Source organism: Mustelus asterias, chromosome 2 (genome assembly GCF_964213995.1).
Source record: "Mustelus asterias chromosome 2, sMusAst1.hap1.1, whole genome shotgun sequence".
NCBI classification, from domain to species: Eukaryota; Metazoa; Chordata; class Chondrichthyes; order Carcharhiniformes; family Triakidae; genus Mustelus; species Mustelus asterias.
In genome coordinates, this window is record NC_135802.1 from 45,571,824 (window position 1) to 45,586,464 (window position 14,641).

Consider the following 14,641-nt stretch of genomic DNA (forward strand, 5'->3'; position numbering starts at 1 on the left):
TGAACACCAAGATAAAAGCAAAATACTGCAGATGCTGGAATGTGAAACAAAAACAGAAAATACTGGAAAATCTCAGCAGAACTGACAGCATCTGTACTGAGAGAATAGAGCCAACGTTGAGCCTGGATGACCCTGCATCAGAGCTCGCTCTCTCTCCACAGATGCTGTCATACCTGCTGAGATTTTCCAGCATTTTCTGTTTTTGTTTCAACCTGGTGAACCTTCTCTGGACTGTCTCCAATGCTTGCATATCTTAGGGCGGCACGGTAGCACAGTGGTTAGCACTGCTGCTTCACAGCTCCAGGGACCTGGGTTCGATTCCCGGCTTGGGTCAGTGTCTGTGTGGAGTTTGCACATTCTCCTCGTGTTTGCGTGGGTTTCCTCCGGGTGCTCCGGTTTCCTCCCACAGTCCAAAGATGTGCGGGTTAGGTTGATTGGCCATGCTAAAATTGCCCCTTAGTGTCCTGGGATGTGTAGATTAGAGGGATTAGCAGGTAAAATATGTAGGAATATGGGGGTAGGGCCTGGGTGGGATTGTGGTCGGTGCAGACTCGATGGGCCAAATGGCCTCTCTGTACTGTAGGGTTTCTATGATGATGATTTTCTATGATCTTTCCTTAAACATGGGGACCGCCATAAAGCTTCATTCACCTTCCTTTTATGTTTCATCAGAATCTATCTCCTTTGTCATCCAGTGTGCCCTTTTTTTAAGATTCTGATAAGGGTGTATGGAAGGGAATATATCTACCATGTACCTGAACATCTTTGCCTTAAATATCACCCATTGTTCCATTGCAGTTTTTCTTGACTATGTTTTGAGTTGCAGTGTCTGAGCTTCATTTTACCCGAGCTAGATTCCTTCTCATCACATTGAAATTAGCCCTCTTGCATTAGTAAGGTCCCTTTGATAAGGGACCACACAGAAGCTTAGTAAACAAAATTAGAGCATGTAGAATAGGGGGGAAATATATTGACATGGATTGAGGACTGGTTAAAGGACAGAAAACAGAGTAGTAGGAATAAATTGATTATTCTTAGGTTGGCAGACTGCAACTAGTGAAGTACTGCAAGGATCAGTACTTGGACCCAACTGTTCACAATCTATATCAATGATGTGGATGTAGGGACCAAAGGTAACATATCCAAAGTTAGCTGATGGCACAAAACCTGGTGGCAGAAAGATTTGGAGGAGGATGCAAAGAGTCTTCAAGAGGATTTGGACAGGCTGAGAGTGTGGGCAAGAACAGGGCAGATGACATATAATGCCAAAAAATGTGAAGTTCTCCACTTTTGGTAGGAAAAACAGAAATGCAGATTATTTACTAAATGGTGAGAGATCAGGAATTGATGATGTCCAAAAGGTGTCCTTGTTCACATGTCACTGAAAGCTAACATGCTGGTGCAACAAGCAATTCGGAAGGCAAATGGTTTTTACTGCAAGGGGATTTGGGTACGTGAATAAAGATGTCTTGCTTCACTTGTATAGAACCTTAGTTCGATCACACCTGGAGTATTGCGTACAGTTTTGATCCCCTTAGTGAAGGGAGGATATACTTGCCACAGGTGGAGCGCAGCAAACGTTCACCAGACAACTTCCTGGGATGATGGGACTGTCCTATGAGGAGAATTTGAGGAGAGTAGGACTGTATTCTCCAGAGTCTTGATGAATGAGATTGAAACTTACAAAATTCTTAGGGCTAGAGGAGGGTCAATGCAGGAAGGTGATGGAGGTGGTGGGGGGGGGGGGGGTGAAATATCAATGGTCACAGTCTCAGAGTGAACAATTCTCTACCTCAGAGGACAGTGGAAGCTCGGTTGTTGAGTATGTTCAAGACAGAGATCAATAGGTTTCTCGATGCTAGTGACGACATGGGAGATGAGGAGAGCGCGGAAAAATGGTGCTGAGGCAGATGATCAGCCATGATCCAGTTGAATGGTGGAACAGGCTTGAGGGGGTGAATGGCCTACACATGCTCCTGTGTTCCTATAGTTAAACTAGTTCCCTTATTTCTGCAGCAGGATCTTATACCATGCAACTGTGGGTTTACAAATCCGTTGCCATTTCAGGATGTTCATTTTAACAATGCAAATTTAGAAAGCCAGTGAATAGGCTTCACTCTCCAACCTCTTGATCTCAAAGGCACCTCAATTGTTAAGCTTTAAAATAAGGTTGCTCATCAAAACATATACAAATATAAAATGCAATTTTCATTTACAATACTCGGAACAGATGCGCAACACTAATGCAGTATCATATTAAATTCAAGAAAGAAAATCATATTCCTTATAAAGTGTTATCATACATTTAAAAGTAGGAAGGCACTAGATAAACAATAAAATTTTATAAAAGTCAATGTATTTTGATTTCAGTAAAAATCAGTGTCAGGGAAGCTCAAACATTGCAACTCAACAAATGAACTAAATATGAACAGTTGTGATTTTAATCCACTTGAATTAAATTGTCTAGACTTTTAAAATAGTCTGCTCAATAGGCCAGCTGGCACCTCAAAAACTACAATTTAAGACAGATTTTAAAAAGCATAATGCACTTTGGCTCTAGAGCAGCAAAATTAAACTTTAGCATGTAGCTCCAGATTTAAAACATTTCATGCAAGCAGACACAAAAAAGTACGTGACAAACAGTAATTCACCTGTCAAAAAGCCATCGGGAGCTAAGGGAACCAAACAACTGAGGAACGTCACAAGAAAAAAATGAAAAACAGGTCGAACACAAATCTGGTGTATTCCTGTAAGCAACCACACCACTCTAGTTCCCTTCAAAATTATTAGCTGCATGCAACACAATATTGTGACAAGTGAAACAATATAAATGCAAGTATGAATCATGCACATTTTTATCACGTAATAAAAACTTGAAATTAGAGACAGACATCAAAGCAAGTTCTATATAGATTCTTAATTTTTCCACTCCGATTTCTTTCCTCTAACTTCTAACACCAATTTTAACCCCACCATTTCTAAAGTCATCAACACCTTGCTGAAAGGTACCACTCCCCTACAATCCCTTGCCATTTTACATGCATGATTCAAGACAGCAAGCCATGTGTCAGGTATTGCACTCAAGCCGAATGTACTATAACCTCTCCGGTTCAAAAATCTATTGTTCAGGAACACCAGTTGCCCTGAAATCTTTTAGCAGACCCGAGCAACTCACAGACTTGGACACCGCAATAAATCAAGGAAGCATGGGCTCAGTAAAGATAATGAACGCTTAACTCTTTCTTCCTGTGGAACACAGTATTTTTAGAAAGACAGTTCTGGAGCAAGCAGAGCAGGTATCAAGTACAAGATAAAAATGTTAAACAAACTCAAAGTTGTGTTCATATAACCCAAGGTTTGTAATCTGCATTAGTTAGCCACCCTGACTGCTTTTGCTGTTGATGATCAGTCACTTATGTTTCAGGTAACTATTTATACCTACTGCATTTTACAGTTCAACCACTTGGTTAGTCATTTCAGTCATTCTATAATCCAAAAAATTTCAAAATCCAGAAATTACTTGATCCCAAGCATTCTGGACAGGAGAGATTACAATATATTGTCTTTATACAAGGACTTCCAACAAAGATCACTGGATACTGATCAGAAACAGAAAACCAACTAACTTCTTGAGACCAATTAACTGCCCCAATTGAGAACAAACAAGTACAGACTTGAAATCAAACCAACTTTAAAGCCATCCACAGATGTTTGTTTCAGCTATTCTTCACATTAACCATCTGAACCATCCAGGGCAAAAGGAAATCCAAAGATAAGGATTCTAAAAACCCAAACAGCTAAGTGTCAGAGAGTTCAGAGTAGCTATAGTAGCTGAGGAGAGACCCATTTGTCACAAAGCAACTCGAGACAATGAACTTTTGGTAAGGTGTGATGTGCTGGATAAGACTTCACGCAATTGTTAAACACCCAGTGCATGTGGAGTTGCAATAAACTAGGGAAATTTGTTTATACAGCAGAAAAATAACTCCTTAGTAATAATACTAAAAATACCTTCATATTATTTTAGTATTACCAGGCAAATCCTGCACAGCTGATCACAAGTCAACATAAATCCATTAGGAATCTCTCAGACTAAAAGAGTGATCTTCCCAATGGCAAGTCCTAACAGTTCCAGCAGTTTTGCATAGCCTTACAGCTGATTCCACAGTTTGTGTTTTACAAGCCTCACACTGATCATAATGATTAGAGATCTCTTGTAGTAAAACTCTAACAAAATACAGTGACCAAAAAAAGCATCAACCACATATTTAGTATATTGAAAATGTTTTAGTAAAAATTATATTTCACTAATCCTCAATAGTATATAGATTTATGAAACCACCATGACCATAAACATGTAGTAATGAACATTCCTTGCTTTTAATTCATTTCATTCCTTGTAAGGTAAAGCAATCAAGAACAATATTTCATCAACTTCTCTGAAACTGCTTACAAAAGAAAAATTGGCTACAAAAAGAATAGTACCAAAGAATTTGGTTTTATCAACCTAAGTAATGCCTGGCAGCACACCACAACTTATTTGAAATCACCATCCACTATGATTTTTAAACAGGGACGGGTAACTTTAAACTTTAGAAACCTTGCAGATGTCTGCAAGAGCTCTGGTTTCAGGAGATATAAATCACGTTGTGTCAAACAAGGATTGAGCAAGAAGAGAACTGCCATACCATTGTATGTATGCTTATCCTGTTTCACCCAATAAGAACAAGGGCCCTCTTTGGATGTAATGTGCCCTGTTTAATGAGCTACATATTATAAAAGTAGGCAATGCTCATACAAAGCAATATCCTTTGAATACGAACAAAATTGTTAAAGGCCTCAGCATATATTCCACTGTTGCAGGTTTTCCTTTTGCATATTCTTCCCATTTATTGCAACTGAAGAGCATGTTCAAAGCCAAGGCAAAAAACAATTAATTTAAAAATCTAATTTTACACATCCTACCCATGATCACGTCGGCACTCAGTACTTTAATTAATATGGTACTGTAATTCTAAGACTAAGACAGTTATCTCAGAGTTGGTCTGTTTGCTCTCCTGACTCAGTAAGTTTACTTAATAGATAAGCTCACTGAGCAAACCTAAAGAGTCAATGCCTGCCAAAACGAAACAAGGGAAGAGGTAGAATAAACGATTACCTCCATCCCCTCCACTTACAGGATCCCAGGTTTTATAAATAATAGAGACAGAGTACAAAAAAGCACAGGAATTCTGGTGAATCCTTATAAAATACTTGTTCAGTCTCAAATGGAGTATTGAGTCCAACGCTGGGCACCATACTTCCTAGAGCATGAAATCATTGGAAAGGGAGCAGAAAAGATTTACGAGAATTATCCAAGGGATGAGGGACTTCTGCACTTGGACAGATTGGAAAAGCTGGAGGTGTTCTCCCTGAAACAAAAGGTTAAGATTTGATTGAAGGTGGTTAAAATCATGAGGAGTCTGGACTGAGTAGATATGGAGAAGCTGCACTCACTGGCAGAAGGGTCAAGAACTAGAGGACACCGATTTAAAGTGAATGGCAAAAGAACAAAAGGCGACATAAGGAAAAACCTTTTTTAAAAACACAGCAACTGGTTAGAACCTGTAATGCATGAACTGAATGTGGCAGAGCCAGATCCACTCAAGGTATTTAAAAGTGAACTGGATAATTATCAAATAGAAGAAAATTGCAGGGGAAGAGGCAAGAGAGTGGGGTTAATTGAGTTACTGTTGCAGACAGCCAGCATAGGCATGACAGGCCAAACATTACAGCATAAAATTAGGTCATTCTATGATTCTCTCAAAGAATTATCATGTGCCAAGGTATATTCAACAGGCATCAGCGGCTCTCCACTAACTCACTTAGGTGGTCATTTTTCAAGCTAGTCTAGATAGTGCCAAATTATTTGACTATAAAAGACACTACAACCTTGATCCAATCTTCACCTTACGCTCACACATGGATTTACAACAGGCAAATTCATAGGACAGCTATCCAACAAAACTAGTTTTTGTTCTCGCTATGAACAGCTGCTGCAGAAATTTACATCAGTTAACTCAGTGAGGAATCAAACTTTTTAAACCATGCACAGCATTTACTCACTAAACTAGCAAGGGAATCACCCATTTCTTTCAACCAGATCCCCAGTAATAATATCCTATTTGATTAAACTATAAGTATAGTATCTATGACTTGCTTCTCAAAAAATCAGTTTAATGCTCTTATTAAAATAGACCTCGGCTTGTTGCCATTTCACATGCAATTCAGCATTGAATGGCAGCAGACAGGATTTCCATCTGCCCTTGGATGGAAGTCCCGCCTTGGAGTGCTGCCAACCAATCAGATTGGCTGACAGCTCCCCAGCCCCAACGCTGCAGTTGTCACAAAAGCCACTGCAGCACCATGCCTGAGCTTAAGCCCTGGGACTGCGCTTCAGGCAAGAACCAGGGATCACGGGGAGAGGGGGACGCTCTCAGTGTCGGGGGAATGGGGAGAGCACCCAGGTCCCTGAGGAGAGGGCGCCCCAAATCTGAAGGGGCTGTCACCATCCCCCCAGCCCCTCCTGTCCTAGATCAAGATTGTTAACTTTTTCTATTCAGCACCCTGATCTCAATTGGCGCCCACCAGCCTAAAGGTCAGCTCTGACGAAGGGTCATCTAGACTCAAAACGTTGACTCTATTCTCTCCCAACAGATATTGCCAGACCTTCTGAGATTTTCCAGCATTTTCGGTTTTTGTGTTTCAGATTCCAACATTGGCAGCATTTTGCCTTTAACCTAAAAATTGAGGCTGGACGGGGAAAGGGTTTCAAGTGAGGGTCTTAGGGGCATGGGCCGGTTTCCCATTCAAAGCCCCATCTACCCTACCATGAAATTGCACCTGGATCAGGGCGGATGGGATCCCACAGGGAATCCTGTCCATGGAATTTTTTTTTACATCAGTCAAATACATAGGAATGTGCAATTTACTATATCATACACTTGTATTAAAACTCTCCTGATAAAACAGCAAGTAAATTACATAGAAACATAGAAGACAGGAGCAGGAGGCGGCCATTTGGCCCTTTGAGCCTGCTCTGCCATTCATTACGATCATGGCTGATCATCCAACTCAATAGCCAAATCCTGCTTTTTCCCAAAAAAAACCTTCGATCCCATTCGTTCCAAGTGCTATATCCAGCCAGCTTTTGAATACATTCAACGTTTTGGCATCAACTGTAGATTACAATTATTCTTCAGATGCAAAATGAAAGTCAAGCATATCACCAAAGACAAAATGCTCAATTAGAAGAGACTGGTTCTTAAATTTAGATTAAATCTAAACCACATTGTTACGAAATCAGCATACACAGAAGCACAAATAGAAATTATTTCACATATAATCAGCCACTAGATGGAGTCCGCTTTTCAAAATATTTATACTTAATATTTGCTTTTCAGAGTAAATGAAAAAAATGATTGCTGCTGTGGGAACAAATAAACCACGTGTAACAACAGATCTATGATTCACCTTTTTGTATTGCTTTTATCAGTTATTAGACCCAATGTCACCTAGCTTTCTATAAATAACAAAACATAAAAGCAGCAAATGTTACCCAAGTATCAAGACATATGTCCTTGCATATATCCAACCAATCTCTTCAAAGTGAATGTGATCTTGCTAGCAAATAGCATATCAACAAACAGAAAATCCTTCTGTAGTTGTTTTCAACAAATGTTCAAATTCTGAATTGCCATTTTTTTACAAAAACGATTACTACCAAGATTCATGCTAACAACTTTCACTGATTAACTAATTGCAAAATCATTTCATTTCAAATTCCAAACTAAAAATACTAAGGTAACAAAATAGACTCCTTTCTAATGTAGCATTTGATTCCAACTAAAAACAGTTGTGCCTACTGACAAAAACAGTGCTTTTTCCCCTATTTACTAACAGGATGGCCTCGTGCTGTACAATAGTCACACAATTATCACTAAACACACCATTTGTAACATGCACAAATATATAAAATCATCAACATAAGACAATTTAGCTTATTAAAATGTAAAGCAACTTACCTCCGTTGTCAGTCCTCTTGAGAGCGCCATCCTTATGAGGGCAAAGTTCACATTTCTTGGAAGAAAGAAAGATATAAAAATAAACAAGTACTCTACACCACCTAAACTACTGGTGCTCGCTGCCAAGCTGCACTGTCGCTAGAATTAATCACAATCAATTAAGTCACCTAGTATCTGTCATTTATTGAAATCGGTTTCGATTCAAACGCCCAACCTCGTAGACTTCAATAAGATTCCACTCTATATGCATAGCGTCGTAAATTAGCATGCTCCACTTATTTTACCCCCAACTGCGTCGAAAATGTCACTTGCTCTAGCCTTTCTACTCTGAAATAACATGGTTGTGCATTGGTCTGTGGGGCATACGCAAATACCTCTAACAGAGTAGCACAAATAAACTAAAATTTTCATTAGTTTGCCATTTGCTAATACACCAATGTCAGATACATTTATCCGCCCCCCCCCACCCCCCACCACCACCATACACAAACAATAAGCGGAGTCGTTTGCATGGAGACGCAAACAAGCATTCACACTTCTGCAACTTCGGGGCAATCGAAACTCAACCAGCTAAAAATAAAAAATCGCTTCTGTTTCAGCTCACGACTGAAAATGTGAAGTCCTTGTTTTACTCATTAAATACGGATATAGCAGCAGCGCAAGTGAACCGCCACCCCAGAAAACGTACTAAGACGACGATCCTTTGGTTTTGAAAAACAAATCCCTCTTGTAGCTCTGCTAAATGAGTGTCGTTGAGGCGCTGCCCTACATACTGCAAATAGCAGCACTTCACACAGTCTTCCGCATATTTTATTTTCGTCACTTTGGGAGGCCGCTGATCATGCAGTGAAAGCACGCAATGATGACGGTTCTGTGCGCCCATCGTGATTGCTCCACCAATCGACACCAGGCAACTAGGGAATTAAAAAAATCCCCATTCTCTGCAAAACCGGCACGTGAGCCATAATAAAAGGGGGAAGGGAAGAGAAGAAATCGCATCCAGCCATCTCAACAGCTTTGTTATGGCAGTGACTATCATTTTATCCTAGCGCCTTACAATCTGTGGCACAAATTTTGAATCTTTGACTACAGAACTGTTCAAATCGACATTATATTGCTATAGAAAATTGGAACACCGTCCATTTTAAAATATTTTTAAAAAACTAACAATCGCTGTCAAGAACAACAAAATACGAAGTACTGCAATTCTGCAGTTTTGGAATGAACATTTCCATTTAGCCCGATTTCCACAAACTGAAGTTATGAAAGGATTAATCACAAATATTCATTTTGAAACTACAAAGATCACAATATCAGGTTAGCATTGCTGGGGTTCGTCAGCAGCAGTTTGGAGCTGCGGTTAAACCGGAGATAAAACACTTCCAGGGCCAAAAAAGGTACCAGAAAGTCGTAGACTCACCACTCGAGCGGCTCTCTCCTGCGATTCACATTTTCGACAAAACCACGGTCCAGTGGGTACTTGCACAATCCCATAACATGCTGCAATTAGGGAGGAAAAAAGCAATCAATTTCCAACTTTCTATCATTTACGCAACACAAAGCAGCAAACAGTAACCATGTGGCAGATGTTAAAGTTTATTTTTACTGTGAAGTATTTGTGTATCTCTAGTGTAAAAATGCATGTATATATACACACAAATATCAATTCATATATTGAACGGTGCCTACGTAATGCATAATTACTATATATTTTGTACAGTCTATAATAAAAACTGTCCCATGTCATGCAACCATATAGAAAATAGCCTTACTTCCTGTGGCATTTAAAGACAGAAACCCATGCATCAATTAGTTTTATCAAAATCCCAAGCATCAACTTGTCAGTCTGTAATTAACCACTCAAATTACACAAAATAATTGATTAAAACTGGTTTATAAAAATGCTCTAAGTAAAATTTACACTCCAGAGTAAAATTTCAAACATTTAAAAAAATAAATTACCAAAATTATATTATGTTCAGTAATTATTTTTCCTTTGTCTTTTAAGGCCTTTTTTTTTACCTGAAGGCCTCCGCTTCCACCAAAAGACTGGGTGGGCTTGGACATGATCATTTTTGTTCACAATATAGACTATATTAGTTTAAGTTCAGACTAGTGAATTTGCCATTTGTATTGTGCACAATTCAACAGAATGCACCAACAGCTAAGTTAGACAAAAATGCAATGTTCATCTGCCAGCATCTAACAATCTACTTGGGTCTTTTTCTTTTAACAGTTTGACGAGAAGGTAAAAAATAAGTTTGACAAATTTCAAACATTGTATTCAAGATATTTATAATCTAGATTTTAATTTAAAACAGAGTACAAGGGAGAAATTGCAGATTTATTAATTACACACCTGTTGTATCTTTAATTGCTGATAAAATTATATAGACTACCGACATTTCAAAATGTACTAAGAGACTTTCCTCATTTTAATTGATCTGGATTTTTTTTACCCAAGTCATACAGTTGAATTTTGAAATTGAATAGCTTATTACTTTTGTTTTGAGCATTAGAAAATATGAACCATCTAATTACAAACACTTGTGGGAGAGAAACAATGTTGCTTTTCCTTAGCTTAATAATTCAAGTTTTTATTAAATGCATTTAATTACCAGATCACTTGCTTGCTGGTAGTTAGAAAATATATATATATATATATATATATATATATCTTTTCTAATTGACAACTGTTTGAGAGAAACAAATAGTAACACTTCCCAGAACCAAATGACAATGCTGTTACGTTTAAAGTGGTCTATGTTATATCAGTGCTACCAAATTTGAGACATCCCAAGACCCATCAGGCAGATATCCTCCTCTACTGGATGACAGTGACAGAAATATGCAGTGAGCCAGATCACAAATTCCACTATTATACACAAATGCATCCTCACACATACTAAACATCTCCCACACAATATATTCACAGAAATGTACATAGCATACATTTGAATGTTTAAATATCAAACATGTGGATTAATATACACACAAACATCCACACGTTTGTATGCAGACTAATTTGCATGCGCACATAGACATTTATGCATATACAAGCAGACATAATATATACATGTCTATATATGAATGCATCTATGTCAAGGTAGCAACAATTTGTTTATATACACAATTATACAAATGTACACGTATATAAACAGATGCTCACATGCACCAACAGAACTGCAAATACGTACATGCACAGACATACAGCCATATGCACAGACACATGCACATGTGCAAATACACACAAATCCATATACAGGTGTACAGATACATGTACACACCTCTATTTAGCAGTCCAGAGACAAAGATATGTGTACTATATGCATGAACATACCTGCAAACATGTGCACATGCAAGCACATATTCACATGCATGTCTATACACAAATACAGAAGTTATATCAACAGTTTCACACTTACAGATCACATGCATGTGCAAGCAGATAGTTACATATATACATATGCACAAATACAAGTAGATGCACATACATGCAGACAGAAACCACATGTGCAAACAGACATGCATATATCATACACAGCCACGATTTTCTATATACATAATATATACATACACACATATACACATACATCTTGCATTTATATAATGCCTATTACATAGTAAAACAATCCAAGCCATTTGACAGAAGTATTAGAGAAACACACATTATGGTGCAAATGAAAACACAAAAATGCAGTACATCCATTGCAGAGAAAAGCCATTTACACATGCAAATATTCACAGGTTAAAGCATGCATACGTGCAAACTTTGCAACAAACACACACAGCATAAAATGCATGTGCATATACAGACACATGGATACAAACAGACAAGTCACTAAGTATATCTTCATGCATGTATGTGGTTGTGCATATGTATACGTGTATCTGTATATATCTGTGGACGTGTATATGTGCACATTCTATGTACACATGTATTCACCCATGTCTTCATGTATGCAATTATATACATTTATACACAAACATACGTATACCATAGAATATCTACAGTGCAGAAGGAGGCCATTCAACCCATCAGGTCTGCACCAACTCCCTGATAGAGCAATCCTGTGCATTTAACATCTTGGGACACTAAGGTTCAATTTAGCATGGCCAATCCATCCAAACTGCACATCTTTGGACTGTGGGAGGAAACCAGAACACCCGAAGGAAACCCGCACAGGAGAAAATGTAAACTCCACACAGTCACCCAAGGTCGGAAGCGAACCTCGGTCCCTAGTAGTGAGGCAGCACTAACCACTGTGCCACCGTACAAATATGTGCACACATATTTATAGGCATATAGATTATACATATGCAAGTATGCATATGTACAGACACAATATGCACTGTGCACAATTACATATATAGGTGTGTGTCTCAATGTGTACATATGCACACATTTGAATACACATCCACAGATGTATATACGTGCATCCACACAACATTTACATAGAGATGTGAGTATATACACATGACTACAACTTGATACAGATACATGCATCCACATATATATCCATGTAGTCTTGGCACAAAAGTACAAATTTTTTTGCATAGACATACATGCCCATGAAGATTCAAGTATCTACACACATATCTACACACACGTGCAGACTTAAACAGACTAGCACCAAGGCAGAGCACATGCAGGCACACACATCATTCATAGGCAACAGATAAAACACAAAACACCCATCCACACTGTACAGATACATGTACACATACATGTGCAGTCACATATCTAGAGATACATACAGATTCATTGTAAATACACACAAAAAGACATTCACAGAAATTTGGAACACAGAAATAGGAATCGGCTATTCAGCCTCTCAAGCCTATTCCGACCTTCAATTAGACGGACACAAACACCTGCACGAGTATTGTTACATTCATAGACACAAGTACATCAATTCCTAATTATATTCCATCATTCCAATTAAAGGCAAGAAACTATCAAGTCACGACATAGAATCTAGGAAGTTAGACATCACCTCTCATCAAATGGGACGTTTCATATACAGGAGAAAACACCGATCCACCACTTAAAACAACTCTGACTTAAGCACGGATGGCATCGCATAAACCAACAAGTTTTTAAAAAAATGAATAACGAGCAGATCTCAGACCTTCCCAGGCCTAAAACTGATGCGGAGTTGAAGGAGAAAGTCTGGACGGGGGCCGAGGCCTCCACGCCCAGGCGGAGGTGTTTCCTCGCACTCAACTTTTTACATATATATAAATATATATATATATATACACACACACACATACATACACACATTTGTTTTTACCTTGATGAACAGCAACATTACAACCGTGTCCGTCACAGTAAACGAGGGGGTTCTCAGCCCAGCCTCTCTCGTCTGAGCAAACGCAACAGCCGCCAATCATCTCCTTCATATTTGAAAAGTCAGCCGGAAGTCCACTTGAAACCATCTACGAGTGGGAGAGAAAAGAGGGGAAAGGGGATAGGAGAGGGGGGAGAGAAGGGGGAGGGGGGAAGGGGAGAAGAACCTTGTTTTTAAATTCACGTCCCACATTGCTGTAAACCCATGTTGACGCGACGGAGGTTGAGTGTGTGCGCGTGCCTGCGATAGTGGGCGGGGGGGGAGGGGACTCAACGGCCGGAGCTCAGGTTGGGCCGACAGCTCGAGCAAGCGCACTATAGCTGCCAGCAGACGGGGGGGGGAGGGCATGCGCGAGAATATTCACGCGCAACCCAAACTGTTAACGGAAACTGCGCGAGCCTCCAAGTACTCAGCGTGTTTGTTTAGCGTGTGTGGGGGGAGAGAGGAGGGGGGGCGGGAAGTTGCTCATGATTGACAGCCCCGTCCATCAATCGGCTCCCGCTTTAGAAGCTGGCCCACCAGTAGGCTGCTCCCGTTTTAGCAGCTCGATCAGCCCATTCCAGGAGGAGGAGGGAGGGGAGGGGAGGGGAGAAGATCCCACATGATGGAAAGCCCGGGAGGGCGTAGGCTTCGCATGATTGACAGCCCCGTTGACCAATCGGCTCTCGTTTTAGAAGCAATCCCACCAATAGGCTGCTCCCCTTTAGCAGCTCGATCAGCCCATTCCAGTACACTCCGGGGTCCTTTTTAAAACAAATTTTTTTTTTAAAGAAGTGAAATGGGGATTTCAGCTTCCGGTTCTGCTGCTTGCTTGCTGCTGCTTTTTAAAAAAAATACTTTCCTCCTCCTCCTCGTGCGGCCATTGATGGACTAAATGGGCATTGTGGGTATATAAAATGAGCCAAAGCCGGAACGAGTGGAGGTTAAAGGTGACTCACTCAACCTACCCTTACCCACGTGAAGCAGACTAAGTAGTTGCAGATCCCAACATTTGAGTTGCAGAGCGTAGCAGAGAGAGGGGAGGGGTGGGGGTCTGTGCAAAGTTACAAATAGTTTAATTTTTACTTTTTTTTCCTCTCAAATATACAGATATATAAACGATGTCTGCTACAGCTTTTGAGCTTTAAATATCCCCGGAAATGCAGCACAAAGAGTATATATTAAAAAACTTATTCATTTTTGAGGTAATCACTCTGTTCACGGTAGGTTCGTTAAATCTGCAAA

The 14,641-nt window shown here is 39.6% G+C and overlaps 1 protein-coding gene across 9 annotated transcripts in view; it reads right to left on the reverse strand.

Moving 5' to 3' along the window:
* Positions 1-13,848, reverse strand: part of mllt10 (MLLT10 histone lysine methyltransferase DOT1L cofactor) — a 248,754-nt gene extending 234,906 nt beyond the window's left edge. For 4 of the 9 annotated variants that reach the window (XR_013500066.1, XR_013500065.1, XM_078234429.1 and 1 more), the window contains exons 1-3: positions 13,361-13,848; positions 9,484-9,563; positions 8,064-8,118 (exon numbers count right to left, since the gene is read on the reverse strand). Coding sequence is in view for 6 of the 9 variants with exons in the window: in XM_078234429.1 (XP_078090555.1) it covers positions 8,064-8,118; positions 9,484-9,563; positions 13,361-13,505 (280 nt within the window). In the remaining 3 variants the exon portion in view is untranslated. Of the gene's footprint in view, positions 1-8,063; positions 8,119-8,751; positions 8,882-9,483; positions 9,564-13,360 lie in introns of those variants that run through there. The other 5 variants (XM_078234478.1, XM_078234459.1, XM_078234488.1 and 2 more) reach the window with 5 other exon arrangements.
* Between the last annotated feature and the right edge of the window lie 793 nt (positions 13,849-14,641).